Source organism: Eumetopias jubatus, unplaced genomic scaffold, assembly GCF_037043125.1.
Source record: "Eumetopias jubatus isolate StellerSeaLion01/CBP00866 unplaced genomic scaffold, mEumJub1_p1.0 scaffold_14, whole genome shotgun sequence".
Taxonomy (NCBI): Eukaryota; Metazoa; Chordata; class Mammalia; order Carnivora; family Otariidae; genus Eumetopias; species Eumetopias jubatus.
In genome coordinates, this window is record NW_028274820.1 from 45544925 (window position 1) to 45559031 (window position 14107).

At 32.7% G+C, this 14107-nt stretch overlaps 1 protein-coding gene across 4 annotated transcripts in view; it reads left to right on the plus strand.

Annotated features, from left to right (window-relative positions):
* Positions 1-14107, plus strand: part of PHF14 (PHD finger protein 14) — a 199429-nt gene that overhangs the window by 91934 nt on the left and 93388 nt on the right. For 3 of the 4 annotated variants that reach the window (XR_015766710.1, XM_088018232.1, XM_028119281.2), the window contains 2 exons: positions 1808-1858; positions 1984-2105. Coding sequence is in view for 3 of the 4 variants with exons in the window: in XM_088018232.1 (XP_087874358.1) it covers positions 1808-1858; positions 1984-2105 (173 nt within the window). In the remaining variant the exon portion in view is untranslated. Of the gene's footprint in view, positions 1-1807; positions 1859-1983; positions 2106-2686; positions 3031-14107 lie in introns of those variants that run through there. The other variant, XM_028119300.2, reaches the window with a different exon arrangement.

The window sequence follows — 14107 nt, forward strand, 5'->3', positions numbered from 1 at the left end:
GCCAGCCGGATGCCGTGAATATCTTCCCTTTGATATCGGTCATTTGGATCACCTGATTGAAATGCCCTTATGCATAAATTTATGCAAATTGAAAAATAGATTGCTGGCAAAGGGAATAGTAATTTATCCATTTTGTCGACTTTTATCATTTGCATTCTCTAGTATAATTATTTATGAGTTCTAATCTAACCACTTACTATTTATTTTATTAAAATAAATTTATTGAGCTTTTATGTAATACATATTAAGATTAATTGGGTCTAGAATGATGAATATGGCATGGTTCTTACCAATTTTATGATGATTTGTGTCGGAGGACAGAAGTTGAAGCATAAAGGACAGGAATGTCACAGAGAGGAAAGACGAATATGTAAAGAGCTAGCCTCAAGGTTTTAGGTAGAACTTGGATAAGCGTTGTCAGTATTAAAGACTCTTCTACACGGATGTTCTCAGACTTTAATGTGTGTATAATTTACTTGCAGATCTTATTAAAAGGCAGATTCTAATTCAGTTTGGTGAGGTGAGCATGAGCTTCGATGTTTCTGACAAGCTCCCAGGGCATGACAGTGCTTATGAGCTATGATTGATATTTTGAGGAGCAAGGCTCAGTGTTGTTTTTTAGAAGTAAGAATAGACATATGTAGGGCCTGCATTTAAAGCCTTTTCCTGGATATAGTCTTGCTTTTTCTAACTTATTCCATAATGTAATTAGAACATACTGATTAGCAATACAAATGTAAATGAAGACATAGTTTATAAAATTACTTCTTTTGAATGACTAATTTAGTCAACTCTTGGTTATCTTTGGGCAGATTAAACAGTATGCAATTAGCCATGGTATTAAATAACAAGAGAGTCAATATTATGAAGAGTTGAAATGACAGAAATTTAGGAAAACATCAGGGTACTTGTACTGGACATCAATTCTGTTTAGGATTATTTGGTAATGTTCCTTGATCTTAGCAGTCAGACAGAAGAATTTGTGGGAATGGTGCCTCCTTTCTCTTTCAGTCTCTAAAGAACTATGGTCTGCACACGGAGATTATAAATCTACAGAGGCTGTGCGATATGGGTGGAGATTTTGAAGATACTGTATGCAAATACTATTGTATTTTTATTACTTTTAACATTTAGATGTCATCATTCTAATGGTAAATGTATTCTGATATATAGGATGTAAAATTTCAACGAAATAGTGTAAAATAAGTCGTTTATACCATGTTTTAGACTTTTTGTTGTTTTTTTTCTTTTTTTTTTTTAAGTAGGCTCCATGCCCAGCGTGGAACCCGATTTTTAGTTTTATTTCATTTAGGATTTGGGGACATCTGAGATCTTTTACTCCCACTTTTTGCTGGCAGTTAAAAACTGATTGGTTATGAAAAAAAATTGGTTATGTTATACAAACGTATATACTCTACACACAGGAGTACTAGAAGGAGTCTGAGTCCAGGTTTAGTATTTTGGCTATAGAAGTCATATAAGTTATGAAAGTTTAAATGCTCTGGATAAATCATAATTGTGTGACATGTGTGAAGTGTTGAGAAGTCATTCCAGTTGATTTTGAAAAACTTATTTTTCCTGTCGGATAGTTGTGTAATTTAAAAGTAAAGCGCTTATAAAGTACATTTAATTTGTCATGTTTTTATCTCTTGTGACATAAATTGTAACATAGTGCACTAGAGCAATACAGTATTAATTAGAAATACTAATTTTCTAAGTGTTTAAGTTAAGCAGTAACATTTAACAGAATATTTATTTTTATTATTAATTACACATTAGATATTTTTGTGGAATTTTTTTTTCTTAGAGAACCAGAGGACGAAAGCGAAGCTTCATTCCTGAGGAAGAAAAACATGAGGTTGGAATAAGTTAAGCATTTTTTACACAGTCTAAACTTTGAGAAACTTTCTTGCTTAAATTACTTCTTTTTTCCTCATATCCTGATTTTGTTTTATGTTTTGGTTTTTTTCCTTTGTATGGCAGGAAAGAATTCCTAGAGAGAGAAGGCAAAGGCAGTCTGTGTTACAAAAGAAGCCTAAGGCTGAAGATTTACGAACTGAATGTGCAACTTGCAAGGGAACTGGAGACAATGAAAATCTTGTCAGGTAAATTGCATGCTGAGACTTTGTCTTTAGGGGATTAAGGTTCCATCTTCATCATTTTCTCATCACAGATATAATGGGGGAAAAATCACAGTATAGGACCTTTCTTAAAATCTTATTTAGTGGAAATAGTAGTTCAGAAACAGATTTCATCCACTTATTAACCTGCCACACATGGTTATTCTCTGGCTTTAGGTGTAATTAAGAGTGATAATCTGGATTTTGAACACAAGAAACAATTTTCTCTTGACAAGAGCAATTGGTAATGCTCTGTATGTAGAGGCCACAAAAATAATTTGATCTTTGTACAAAGATTATTATTTTATTTCATAAAACAATACAATTACTAACTTGTTACATATTATAAAAGTTGAAGTTTATTAGTAATAATGATAAGACGGATTCTTTTTTAATGACAAGAACTTCATTAGCACTTCCTTACCATTTATCAAAACGAATGTGTTAAATGCTTCTCTCATGAAATAAAGAAAGGTGAAAAGATGGCCTAGATAGATTTTGTTTTTTTGTTTTGTTTTCTTCTTTGTTTCTTTGTTTTGCTTTGGTACTTTTTTTTTTTTTATCAGACATAATGCTAATCAGGAATCTCAGCTGATGTTGCACAGTGGCTATTCCTGAGGGTCCAGAGACTGCTAATTTTAGCCTTTGCCTCTTTTGCTGAGATGAAGAAATTATTCAAAGCCCTGGGTGAGATGGAGAGTGGGTGAAGTGGGTGAGCAGCAAAAGGAGATCTAATTTAAAAGTAGTATCATTCTTTCAAAGGACAGTGACACATAGTCTTTTAGTATGTTAAGGAAACCATTTCTGATTTCTTTCAAAAATTGTCTTTTGATAAAGCCGTGAAATTAACTGAGGGCACAGAAATTAAATGTTTTAATAAGAGTGAGTTGTTAAAACATATATTAGCACTGTTAAATGATGTTAAATATTTGCTTCCAAAATGATGTCACTTATTTGTCATTAAAAACTAATTTCTGTTTGTTTTAATTCATCAAATAAAGGCATGCAGTTTTAAATTTTATGAGTTTTTCATACTATCATTAAAGAAAATAAGGAGAAAATAAAAAATTTCAGTGAAGAAATACAAAGTGCTTCCACAAAGTTAAGAAGGTCTATCATGTTTGGGCAGTGTTCTCTGAAGTAGTACATACAGAATGTCATGAGAGCTCTCCTGGAGATGAAACTCATTTAAATTTAGGATAGAGTAGTTCCTGTATCAGAAGATACACATGAATAATTCTGACCACAATACAATTTTCTCAATGTAAAAATAAAAGAGAAATCCCAACCATAAGCATAACATGATGGAATACATAAAACAATAAAAATAAATAAAAGAAAAAAAACCCATAAAACAATCTTATATAATGAACAAAAATTCAATCTAAAGGAAATCCCCTTGGGGTTGAGGGTTGCATTGTGGGACATGATCAATTTGAAACAGTAGTTAAAAACTTTGAGAACTGGTTATTTTTTCTTTAATTATTTGAAACTGTGTAAATATCAATCCTCTTATTTATTTTTTCAAGATAGGAAGCTGATTCATGACAGTTTTGGTGTAGGACCTATACATTTTTACCAGGTTTCTATTTATTTATTTTATTTGCTTGGTCATATATTTCAAACAACCTTGGACATAAGTTCAATTTTTATTTTAAAACTATAACAAGAGCATCTCCAACACATCATATTTTGTCATTAAAAAAAAGTAGGTACCATCTTTCTTCGATTCTTGATGAGATTTCTAAAATAGTATTAGCCTTTCCTATCATTTATTTAATTAATTTCTGTTATAAAATTTCCATTCCTAATTGCATTATTATAACATGCCAGTGTCTGGGATTTTGTGGAAAGTCTTCTGGAAGGTAAAGATATTTTTGTTACTCTAGAAATGATGAATATACAAAGTCTTCCTTGGTTTTGCCTTAAGAAGACAGCATCACAGATTTTCTGCAAAGGGTTTAAAGAGGTAATGAAGAGGGAATTAAATGTTTTATAAATATTATATATTAATGTTTTTGAGGATAAAATAAGTTGGTTATAAAGCAATGCCATAAAATGTTTTATGGTTATAATGTGATTCTTCTGTAAAAAAATACATACTCATTAAGCACTATTGCTCTTGGGTTAAAGAAGAATTTTTTTTTTTATGTAGAATTTCATGTGTTTAAAAAGGCAATCTTATAAGTTAATATTGGCCATTTCCCCTAACATCTCTTTTATTTTGTAATTGGCACCATTATTTGCAAATCATCCCCCCCCAAAGTCTACACTTTCATAATTAAGTTGCATTTTAAGTATTATGTACACTTGTTATTTTTTAACTTTAATTTTAAGACATTTTAAAGTAGACTTTATTTTTCCTAAAGATATATTTCAGTGCTTAGTCAGAGATACATTATGCTTACTATGTATGTCTATTAGGTTCTCTTATAAACTTCTTGGGTGGTAATTTAATATTTTACTGAATATACTATATTTATTTTCTCAAGTTCCTTTGAACTAATGTATGTGACTGACTCACTAGAACCTGCTGTTTAGTAGCTTTGATTTTGAAACCACACTTCTCTATGTAATTCAGGCTGTGTAAAAAAAAAATTCCTTCTTAATTATTTTCCTGGCCTTTTCAGTTATTTGTATATGTGTATATGTGAATTTACATGTGTAATTTTTTAATATCATTGGGAAATTGACTTCATTTAATCCGTTAACTGTGATATTAGGTTCCAGCTGTTATTTTTGGTTTGCCTCTAAGTTTTTCTCAGGTCTTTGGCAAGTAATTTAGCATTTCTGTCTCAGTTTTTCTCTTTATTGTACATGACCAAAATTATACTCTGTTCCATTAGGGACTTAAATGAGTAACTACTGAGTGATAAATATTTTTCCATATAAAATAGTAGGGTAGTGGTATTATTTAGTCATACAAAGGATACATACATGTGGGCTCCAAAATAAGGGTTCCAATTGGTAAATATGTTTTAGTAATAATACATGCTTATTTTTGCCTTTCAGAGAATGTGCATGCCCTGTTTTTGTTGAATTTGTTGAAACATGTTCTCTAAAATGATTAGATTCAACTATTTCCACTAGGCATGGGAAATCTGACAATGATCAAGGTCCTAAATAGAAAGATGGTTTACAGTACCTTACAAATTTTTTAAAAAATAGTCCTTCCATTTTGTATCTGCTTTTAAAATTTAATTAAAAATTATGTGGGAAATTTCCAATTAAAAATGTGTATTTCTTAATGCTAAAGGCCAAATTGAAACTCTATTTTGAAGTCTTTTTAGGTACTTATCTCTTTGTGATGGATGTTCTTTGTTTGAGGTAGTTATGGCCATGTAGTGATATATTACTGGTTTTTGTTTCCACGGTTCTTGGAACAATTAATACTCAGTGAATGCTTGGTAAATGAATGACTACTTCGTATAAATAATGACTGATCATTCTTTCCTGAATTAATAAAAAAAAACTTTTACTGTTATAATTTATTCCTAGAACAAATTGGTCATTAAATATAAGTATTTGATGAAGATGTTTAGAAGGCTTAATAAAGGAAAATTGCTTTTATGTCACTAAAAAATAGGGGATGAATTTTTTCTGTGTAAAAGGTAAAGAAATAGGAACTACAGATCTTGAGATTAGTTAGTTGATACATCAATTTAACAAACAAATGAAGTGATCCCTGTCCTTGATCATATTTGATTTGTAAAAGATAAATTTTTAGATGTGGCTGTGCCTTTCTTCTAAGTCTTTATCAAGCTATCAGATTAGGAATAAGACCAAACTTTTAGACCTCAAATTTTAGCTTAACTGTGACTCAGTGTGACACATTTTATTACTTAATGGGAGATAGGAGAGAGAAAAAAGGTTTCCTAAAACTAAAAAACCCCTAGAATCCATCGGTCTCCTTAAATAGTATCTTTAATTTTATTTTGTATTGTGGCCATTACTCAGAAGCATTGAGTGTAGGAAATGATCTATGAAGCTATTTTACTTTTATAGCTAAGTCCACACTATTAAATGCTTACTGTATTCTCCTTATTTGAGTATATGGCAAATTATATAGATACTGAATCACTTTGGTTATAAGATTAGGATGTCTGTTTGTTTTCTTAACAATATTATTGGCACTTTTATTTATTTCACATTTTAACAACATCTGGCTTCCAAGTGCTTCCCTCTTAACTAAATTTGATTGTATCATAAGCTGTTAGGAACACCAGCAAAAATTCATATTTATCAGATTTTTATTTCAGATATTAGTCTCTTTGATTACTCAGGTTTTTTTTTTTTTTAATTACCCATTTTGTTCTAACATGTGTGGAGGCTTATTAGGTTACCTGTGTCATAGTTGAACGGTTTTCTTGCAGAGATTTTATTAGACTAGAGAGTAAAGCTAAGATTAGTTATAACTTGTTACTATACTCATAGAACATCAGATCACTAAAAATGGATTGTTTTAAATTTCTTTAAAAAATGAGGGGTGCCCCAATGGTTGATCATCTGACTCTTGGTTTCGGCTTAGGTCCTGATCTCATGGTTTGTGGGATTGAGCCCTGTGTCATGTCTGGCTCTCACAGAGTCTGCTTGAGTTTCTCTCTCCCTCTCCTTCTGCTCCTTGCCCCCCACCCCCCTCACATGCACTCTCTCTAAAATAAATAAATCTCTAAAAAAATATTTAAAAAAAATGAAACCTAGTGTTATTTTTTTTAAAGCAGTTAAACTTGCAATTGGTAGATTTCTTAAAACAAATAGAATGAGTTATTTTGATTATGAACTTGTTTACTGTTTCTTGTGCAATTTATCACATAATCATTCTTGATAAAATTTGTATACTCATGTAGGAATATCATGATTGTAAGTGATGGTGTTTGTATTATTTGGATAATTATAAATTAAAACCTAGAAACAACTACAAGTTTTAAAATTACTTATGTCTTCTAATAACTTTCAATGTATGAAAAAACAGACATTCCCCGTACAAAGACATTTCTGGACAAACTTCGGTTTTTATTCTTTGCCTCTACCAGCAATTTCAAGGATAGGTGTTAGGTTTTTGTTTTATTTTGTTTTGTCTTGTATTCCTGAGTCAGTGGTTAGTTAGTACTATAAAATTACTTTATTCTAAAGGACTACTTTCAAAGCTTGAATTTTAATTATTTCTTTCAGATATGTGTGGTAAAATGTATCCTCTCATGTCATGCTTATAGCTTTGTGATATACCTTTCTTCAAGTTTGGCTGCTACTCTTTCTGGTACATGTTTAACTTGGCTTTTCTCTCTTGAAAGTATAACCATCTTGAAGGCCATAGTCTCTGTTTCATGTAACCTCGTATAGCTTTATGTTCTCGCTCCAAGTTACTGAACCCTCACCCCCCGCCCCCCCGCCAATCATGGTGGTTAGTGGCTTACACACTTTGTAGGAAGTTGCATTAAGGAATCATTGCCAAGATATTAAATCTTACTAGTTTTTATGTTAAATTTAATATAAAAAACAAAGTAGAGCAACCTATCAAGATTTCTCAGAAGACATGGACTTCCTGTAACTCATAGCCTGAAGAAATATGCTGCTTATCAAAAGGGAAGAAACGTCTGGAATTCTAAATCCAAACTGATGAAGCCTTAGGAATTATTTGAAAATGTAAACAAAGGAACATAATTATGACCTCTTTGAAATTTTATCTTCTTAGATTTTTAACTGTCCTTTTAAGTTTTTATATATAATTTTAGTAACAATTAGAAACAGTTGCTTTTCATGGAAATTCTGGTATGATTAGTGAATAATAACATCATCTAATACTTAAGCAAAACTAAAATGCAGTAAAATTAAAAACACCTATTTCTGCTGTATTCTGGAGTGTTTTAACATAATTATGTCCCTGTTTTGAGAATAAACTTCCATTTTGTTTTAACACACAGTTGATTTTTAACATTTTGATGTCTTTAAAAAAGATTACTTTATGAGGTCCTTTAGTTTTGAAAGTTTAATTTATTTTCCTTGAAAACTTGGTTTAATTGAATTAACTTTTAAAAAGCCACTTAATTGGATAAGCTTAACACTAGGCATAAAACTAAGAATGACAATATTTAACTTATGAATAAATCTAGAATGTATAAAGAAATCATTATGATTTACAAAGATGTTTTTCTTTCCCTTGTTATTAAAGATAAGTAGGAAAAAAAGTTTTAAAATACATTATCCTTGCTGATATATTTTTAAAAGTAGATGGTTTTGATGAAATACAATGTTAGTTATTTGGATGCAGACAACAGAAAATTTAAAGTAAAAAAATGGCTATCCCTAAATAGAAACTTAATCATACATGTTTTGTTTCAGTGTTTTAAAATCTAGACTGTGTCAACTACATAGACAAACAACAATTCATTGTCCCTAAAATTGTAAATTCTAACGTAATAATGATGAAACAAGCTTAAGCAGTTGCATGGAAATATTGTTTCCATTTATTAAAATTTATTTAAAAGTATCATGTCCAATAGTTTTCTGTTTGCTTGAGTTTAGAATATACAGGAAGTAGTTTCAGAATTTCCAACCCAAACAACTACAAAAATTAAATCTGCTAAGTTCACTAGTGTGTGTTTATGTGTGTGTGGAGGGTGGTAATAACTTACATACAATGAAATGCATAAATGTTAAGTGAATAAATTGATGGTTTTCCAGAAAAGTATGTACTCATGTAACCCCCATTTCTAATAAGATCTGGGACATTTTCATGAATTCCAAGAAGCTGTTTCCTTCCACAATCAAGTCTTTCTTCTGAAAGGCACTCATTTTGCTATTCTTTTCAACCCTGTTAGTTTTGCCTCTTGTAGAATTTCATATAAATGATATGTTTAGTTTTTATTTTATATCAGCTGTTTTAATGGCTATCCCACTGTGGTTTTAATTTACATTATTCTGTTATATATATATGTTTATATATATATATATCATATACAGGGATGTTGAGCACATTTTCATGCACTCTGGCTATTTGCATGTCTTTGAGAACTAATTCTTTTGCCCATTTTTTTTTAAAGATTGGGTTATATGTTTAGTATTGAGTTGTAGGAGTTTTTAATATATTTTGGATGTAAGTCCTTTTATAAATAAATGTTTTTAAACATTCTCCTTATTCATGGCTTGCCTATTCATGTCTTTAATGGTATCATTTAAAGAGCAGAAGCTACTAATTTGCTGAAGTCCAATTAAGCACCTTTTTCTTTTATGATTATTGATTTTGTTTCCTATCTAAGAATCCTTTGCCTAGGTCCAGGTTACAAAGATTATCACCTTCAGTTTCTTCTAGAAGCTTTATAACTTTAACTTTCATATTGAGATATGTGATCCATTTGAAATTACTTTTTGTTTGTGATTTCAGGTAGAGTTAAGGAAGATTTATTTATTAACTCACGTGGGTTTCCAGTTTTCCAACACCATCTATTGAGATGCTTACCTTTCTACATTAAGTTGCTTTGGTGTCCCTTTTTAAAATCAGTTGGCTTTTGGGCGCCTGGGTGGCTCAGTTGGTTAAGCGACTGCCTTTGGCTCAGGTCATGATACTGGAGTCCCGGGATCAAGTCCCGCATCGGGCTCCCTGCTCAGCAGGGAGTCTGCTTCTCCCTCTGACCCAACCCCCTCTCATGCTCTCTCTCTCTCATTCTCTCTCTCAAATAAATAAATAAAATCTTTAAAAAAAATTGGCTTTTTAAATGTGGGCCCTTTTTGGGCGCTTGGGTGGCTCATTCAATAAGTGTCTGCCATCAGCTCAGGTCATGATCTCTCTGTCCTGGGATCGAGCCCCACATCAGGCTTCCTGCTCAGCAGGGAGTCTGCTTCTCTCTCCCTCTCCCTCTGCCCCTCCCCACTGCTCGTTCTCTCTCAAATAAATAAAATCTTTAAAAAAAATAAATGTGGGTCCTTTTAAAACTGTATTCTATTTCATTAAAGCTCTGTATTTATTCCTATGCCAGTACCAATTGCCTTGATTACTGAAGCCTTACAGTATGTTTTTTTGTGCTTGTAGTTCCTTTGCATTTAATACACGTCAGAAACACTTGTCCATTTTCATTAAAAAGAAGGAAAGAAAGAAGAAACCTGGATATAATACCATAAAAGGCACAGGCAGCAACAACAACCACAAAAATAGATAAGTTGGATTTTATTCAAAATTAAACTTTTGTGTATCTAAGGACAAAATCAACAGTGAAAAGGCAGCCCCCCAAAATGGGAGAAAAGATTTGCAAATCATATATCTGATAAGGAATTAATAATTGAGAATGCATAAAGAACTGCAACTCATCAACAAAACAAAAAACATTAAAAACTAGCAAAGGACTGGAATAGACATTTCTCCAACAAAGATATACAGCAACCAACAAACACATGAAAAGATCATCAACATCACTCATCATTAGAGAAATTTAAATGATAACCACAAGATACCACTTCAAACCATTAGAATGGCTATTTAAAAACTAACAGATTAGCAAGTGCTGGTGATGTGATGAGATTGGATCCCTTGTGTACTGTTGATGAGATGCACTATAAGGAAAACAGTATAGCAATTCCTCAAAATATTAAAAACAGAATTGCCATATGATCTAGCAGTTCCAGTTCTAGGTATATATCCAAAAGAATTGAAGGCAAAGATACTGTACATCCATATTCATAGCAGCATTAGAGGCAATAGCCAAAAGGTAGAAGCAACCCAAGTATCCATTTATGGATGAATGGATAAACAAAATTGGGAATATACATACAATGGAATATTATTCAGCGTTAAAAAGTAAGGAAATTCTGACCCATGATATAATGTGGATGAACCTTGAAGATCTTATGCTGTTTAAAGGGTACAGTTTCAGTTGGGGAAAATGAAAAGTGGAGATGGATGATGATGGTTGCACAGCAGTATAAATGTACTTAATACCATGGCGCCCGGGTGGCTTAGTCAAGTGTCCAACTAGAGTTTGGCTCATGTCATGATCTCAGGGTTGTGAGATGAGCATGGGGCTCTGCTCTGGGCATGGAGCCTGCTTAGGATTCTCTCCCTCTCCCTCTGCCCCTCCTTTTCCCCCCACCTCTCAAAAAAATATATGAATCTACTCAATGCCTTAGAACTGTGCACTTAAAAATGGTTAAAGGGATAATTTTGTGTATATTTAACTACAATTTTTTTAAGGACCGTAACAGCTTACTGGGATTATGATTAGCTTTTTGTTGAAAACGTGGATGAATTTGGAGGAGCATTAAAATCTTAACAGTATTCTCTTTTTTTTAAGATTTTATTTATTAGAGAGAGTGAGAGCACACAAGCTGGAGGAGGGGCAGGGGGAGAGGGAGAAGCTAACTCCCCGCTGAGTGCAGAGCTTGATATTGGGGCTGGATCCCAGGACCCTGAGATCATGACCTGAGCCAAAGTCAGACACTTGACCAACTGAACCACCCAGGCATCCCTTGTCTTTTAAATTATTTTTTTAATTATTACTTTTAATTCCAGTATAGTTAATATACAGTATTATATTAGTTTCAGGTGTACAATATAGTGACTCAACAATTTACATTACTCAGTGCTCATGATAAATACAATCTTTAATCTCTATCACCTGTTTCACCCATCCCCACCCACCTCCCCTCTCGTAATCATCCATTTGTTTTCCATAGTTAAGAGTGTGTTTCTTGGTTTGTCTCTCTCTGTTTCTTTCTTTATTCATGTGTTTCTTAAATTCCACATATGGGGGTAATCATACGGTATTTGTCTTTCTCTGGCTGGCTTATCTTGCTTAGCATTATACTTTCTAGCTCCATCCATGGTGTTGCAAATGGCAAGATTTCATTCTATTTTATGGCTGAATATTCCATTATATGTGTAATATATAATTATTTTATAATGTTAGATCATATAATTATAATTGTTATCAATATGTTATATATCTCATCTTCATTTATTGACACGGGCTTTTTCCATAATTTGACTATTATAAATAATACTGCAGTAAACATCAAGATGCATGTATCCCTTTGAATATTTTTTTGATAAATATTTTTTGTATTTTTTGGATAAATACCCAGTAATACAATTACTGGATCATAGGGTAGTTCTATTTTTACGTTTTTGAGGAAACTCCATACTGATCCACAGTGGCTACAATAGTTTACATTCCCCTGAGCAGTTCATGAGGGTTCTTTTCTCTCGACGTCCTTACCAATGCTTGTCTTTTGTTTTTGATTTTAGCCATTCTGACAGATGTGAGGTGATAATGTAGTTTTGATTTGCATTTCCCTTATGATAAGTGATGTTGAACATCTTCGTGTGTCTTGGCCATCTGTATGTCTTCTTTAGAGAAATGTCTGTTCAGGTCTTCTCATTTTTAATTGGATTATTTGTTTTTTGGGTGTTTAACAGGATTGTGCTCTGATCCTTGAACTTGATATATCTCTACATTTATTCAGATTTTCAGATATCCTTTATTTTTTCTCATCAGTGTTTTTGTAGTTTTCAGTATAAAAGTCTTGCATGTCTTTTATTAAATGTATTCCTATGTATTTAGTGTTTTTTGATGCTATTGTATAAGATTTTTAAATACAATTTTTTAAAACTGTTTATGCAACAATGGAGAGCTGCCAGGTGTTGAGGTGGTCAGTTAGGACAGTTAAAGTTATTTATTTATTGCAGTAGCATAAGCAAGAGGCCAAACAGGAAAGGTTGCTGGCTCCCCAAATATTCCATTTTTTCTCCATTGAATAGTACTGGGTAAAAGTTCAAATGAATCAGTGCAGACATGGAGGGGAGTGGGGCATTATTTTCAAGGGAGTCCTGAACAAAAAGCTTTTGCTGTTTTCCAGACCCACGCACTGGGGGAGAGGATGGGTGCAAGGGCTAGGAAGTAGAAAAGAACTGAATCAGTAGAGAAGAGTGTCTATAAGACCCCTCAATGAGGAGATTTTGGCAGAGGTGCATGAGCTCCTCCTTCAGTGTTTCAGTCTAACTCCTCCTTCCTCCACATTAAGGAGGCTTCAAAAATTACACCAACCTTGCAATGCTGGGATAAACCCCTCTAGGACATGAGGTATTGCCTCTTACATATGTTTTTGGATTTCATTTGTTAATATTTTGATAAAGGTTTTGTGTCTCTATTCATGAAAGTATTGTTCTTGTTAATTTAATTTCTCGTAAAGTCTCGATCAGGTTTTGTTTTCAGGGTATACTGACTTTCTAAAAGGCACTAGAAAGTGTTCTTCTCTCATCTGTCTTTGTTTATGATTGATATTTTTTCACTAAATTTTTGTTTTTTTGTTTTTCTTTAAAGATTTTATTTATTTGAGAGAGAGAGAGAGAGAGAGAGAATGAGAGATAGAAAGCATGAGAGGGAAGAGGGTCAGAGGGAGAAGCAGACTCCCTGCTGAGCAGGAAGCCCGATGTGGGACTCGATCCCGGGACTCCAGGACCATGACCGGAGCCGAAGGCAGTCACCCAACCAACTGAGCCACCCAGGCGCCCCCACTAAATTTTTGTTAAATTCCCCAATGAAACCATCTGGACCACAGTTCTCTTTCTCGGACAGGTTTTGATAATTCAGTTTTTAAAATAAGTATAGAGCTATTGAAATTTTTTTTTGTTTTGCATCAGTTTTGATAAGATGGATTTTTCCAGGGAATTTTTTAAATTTCATCTCAGTTGTCAGTTGCTTCTTTAATTGTGCTTATCTTTTGAATATGCACTGCAACTATTTGCTTACTTTTCTACTTGTAATATGATGGATCATATTCTCTTCTTTCTAAGACAAAGTCAGTATTTACTTCTATGTATCCTTCCCAACTCATATGATTCCAGAGTGATCTTTTTCTTGCTTTGATTGCCCTTGGGACTCATAAAATCCTACATAATGCTGTCATGCTCTTGTTTGAAAATTGTCTGAATTGTTTTTACTTTTTCTATTAGATAAGGGTAGGATCTCGGCCTTCCATTTATTTGTGATGGTTCTTAT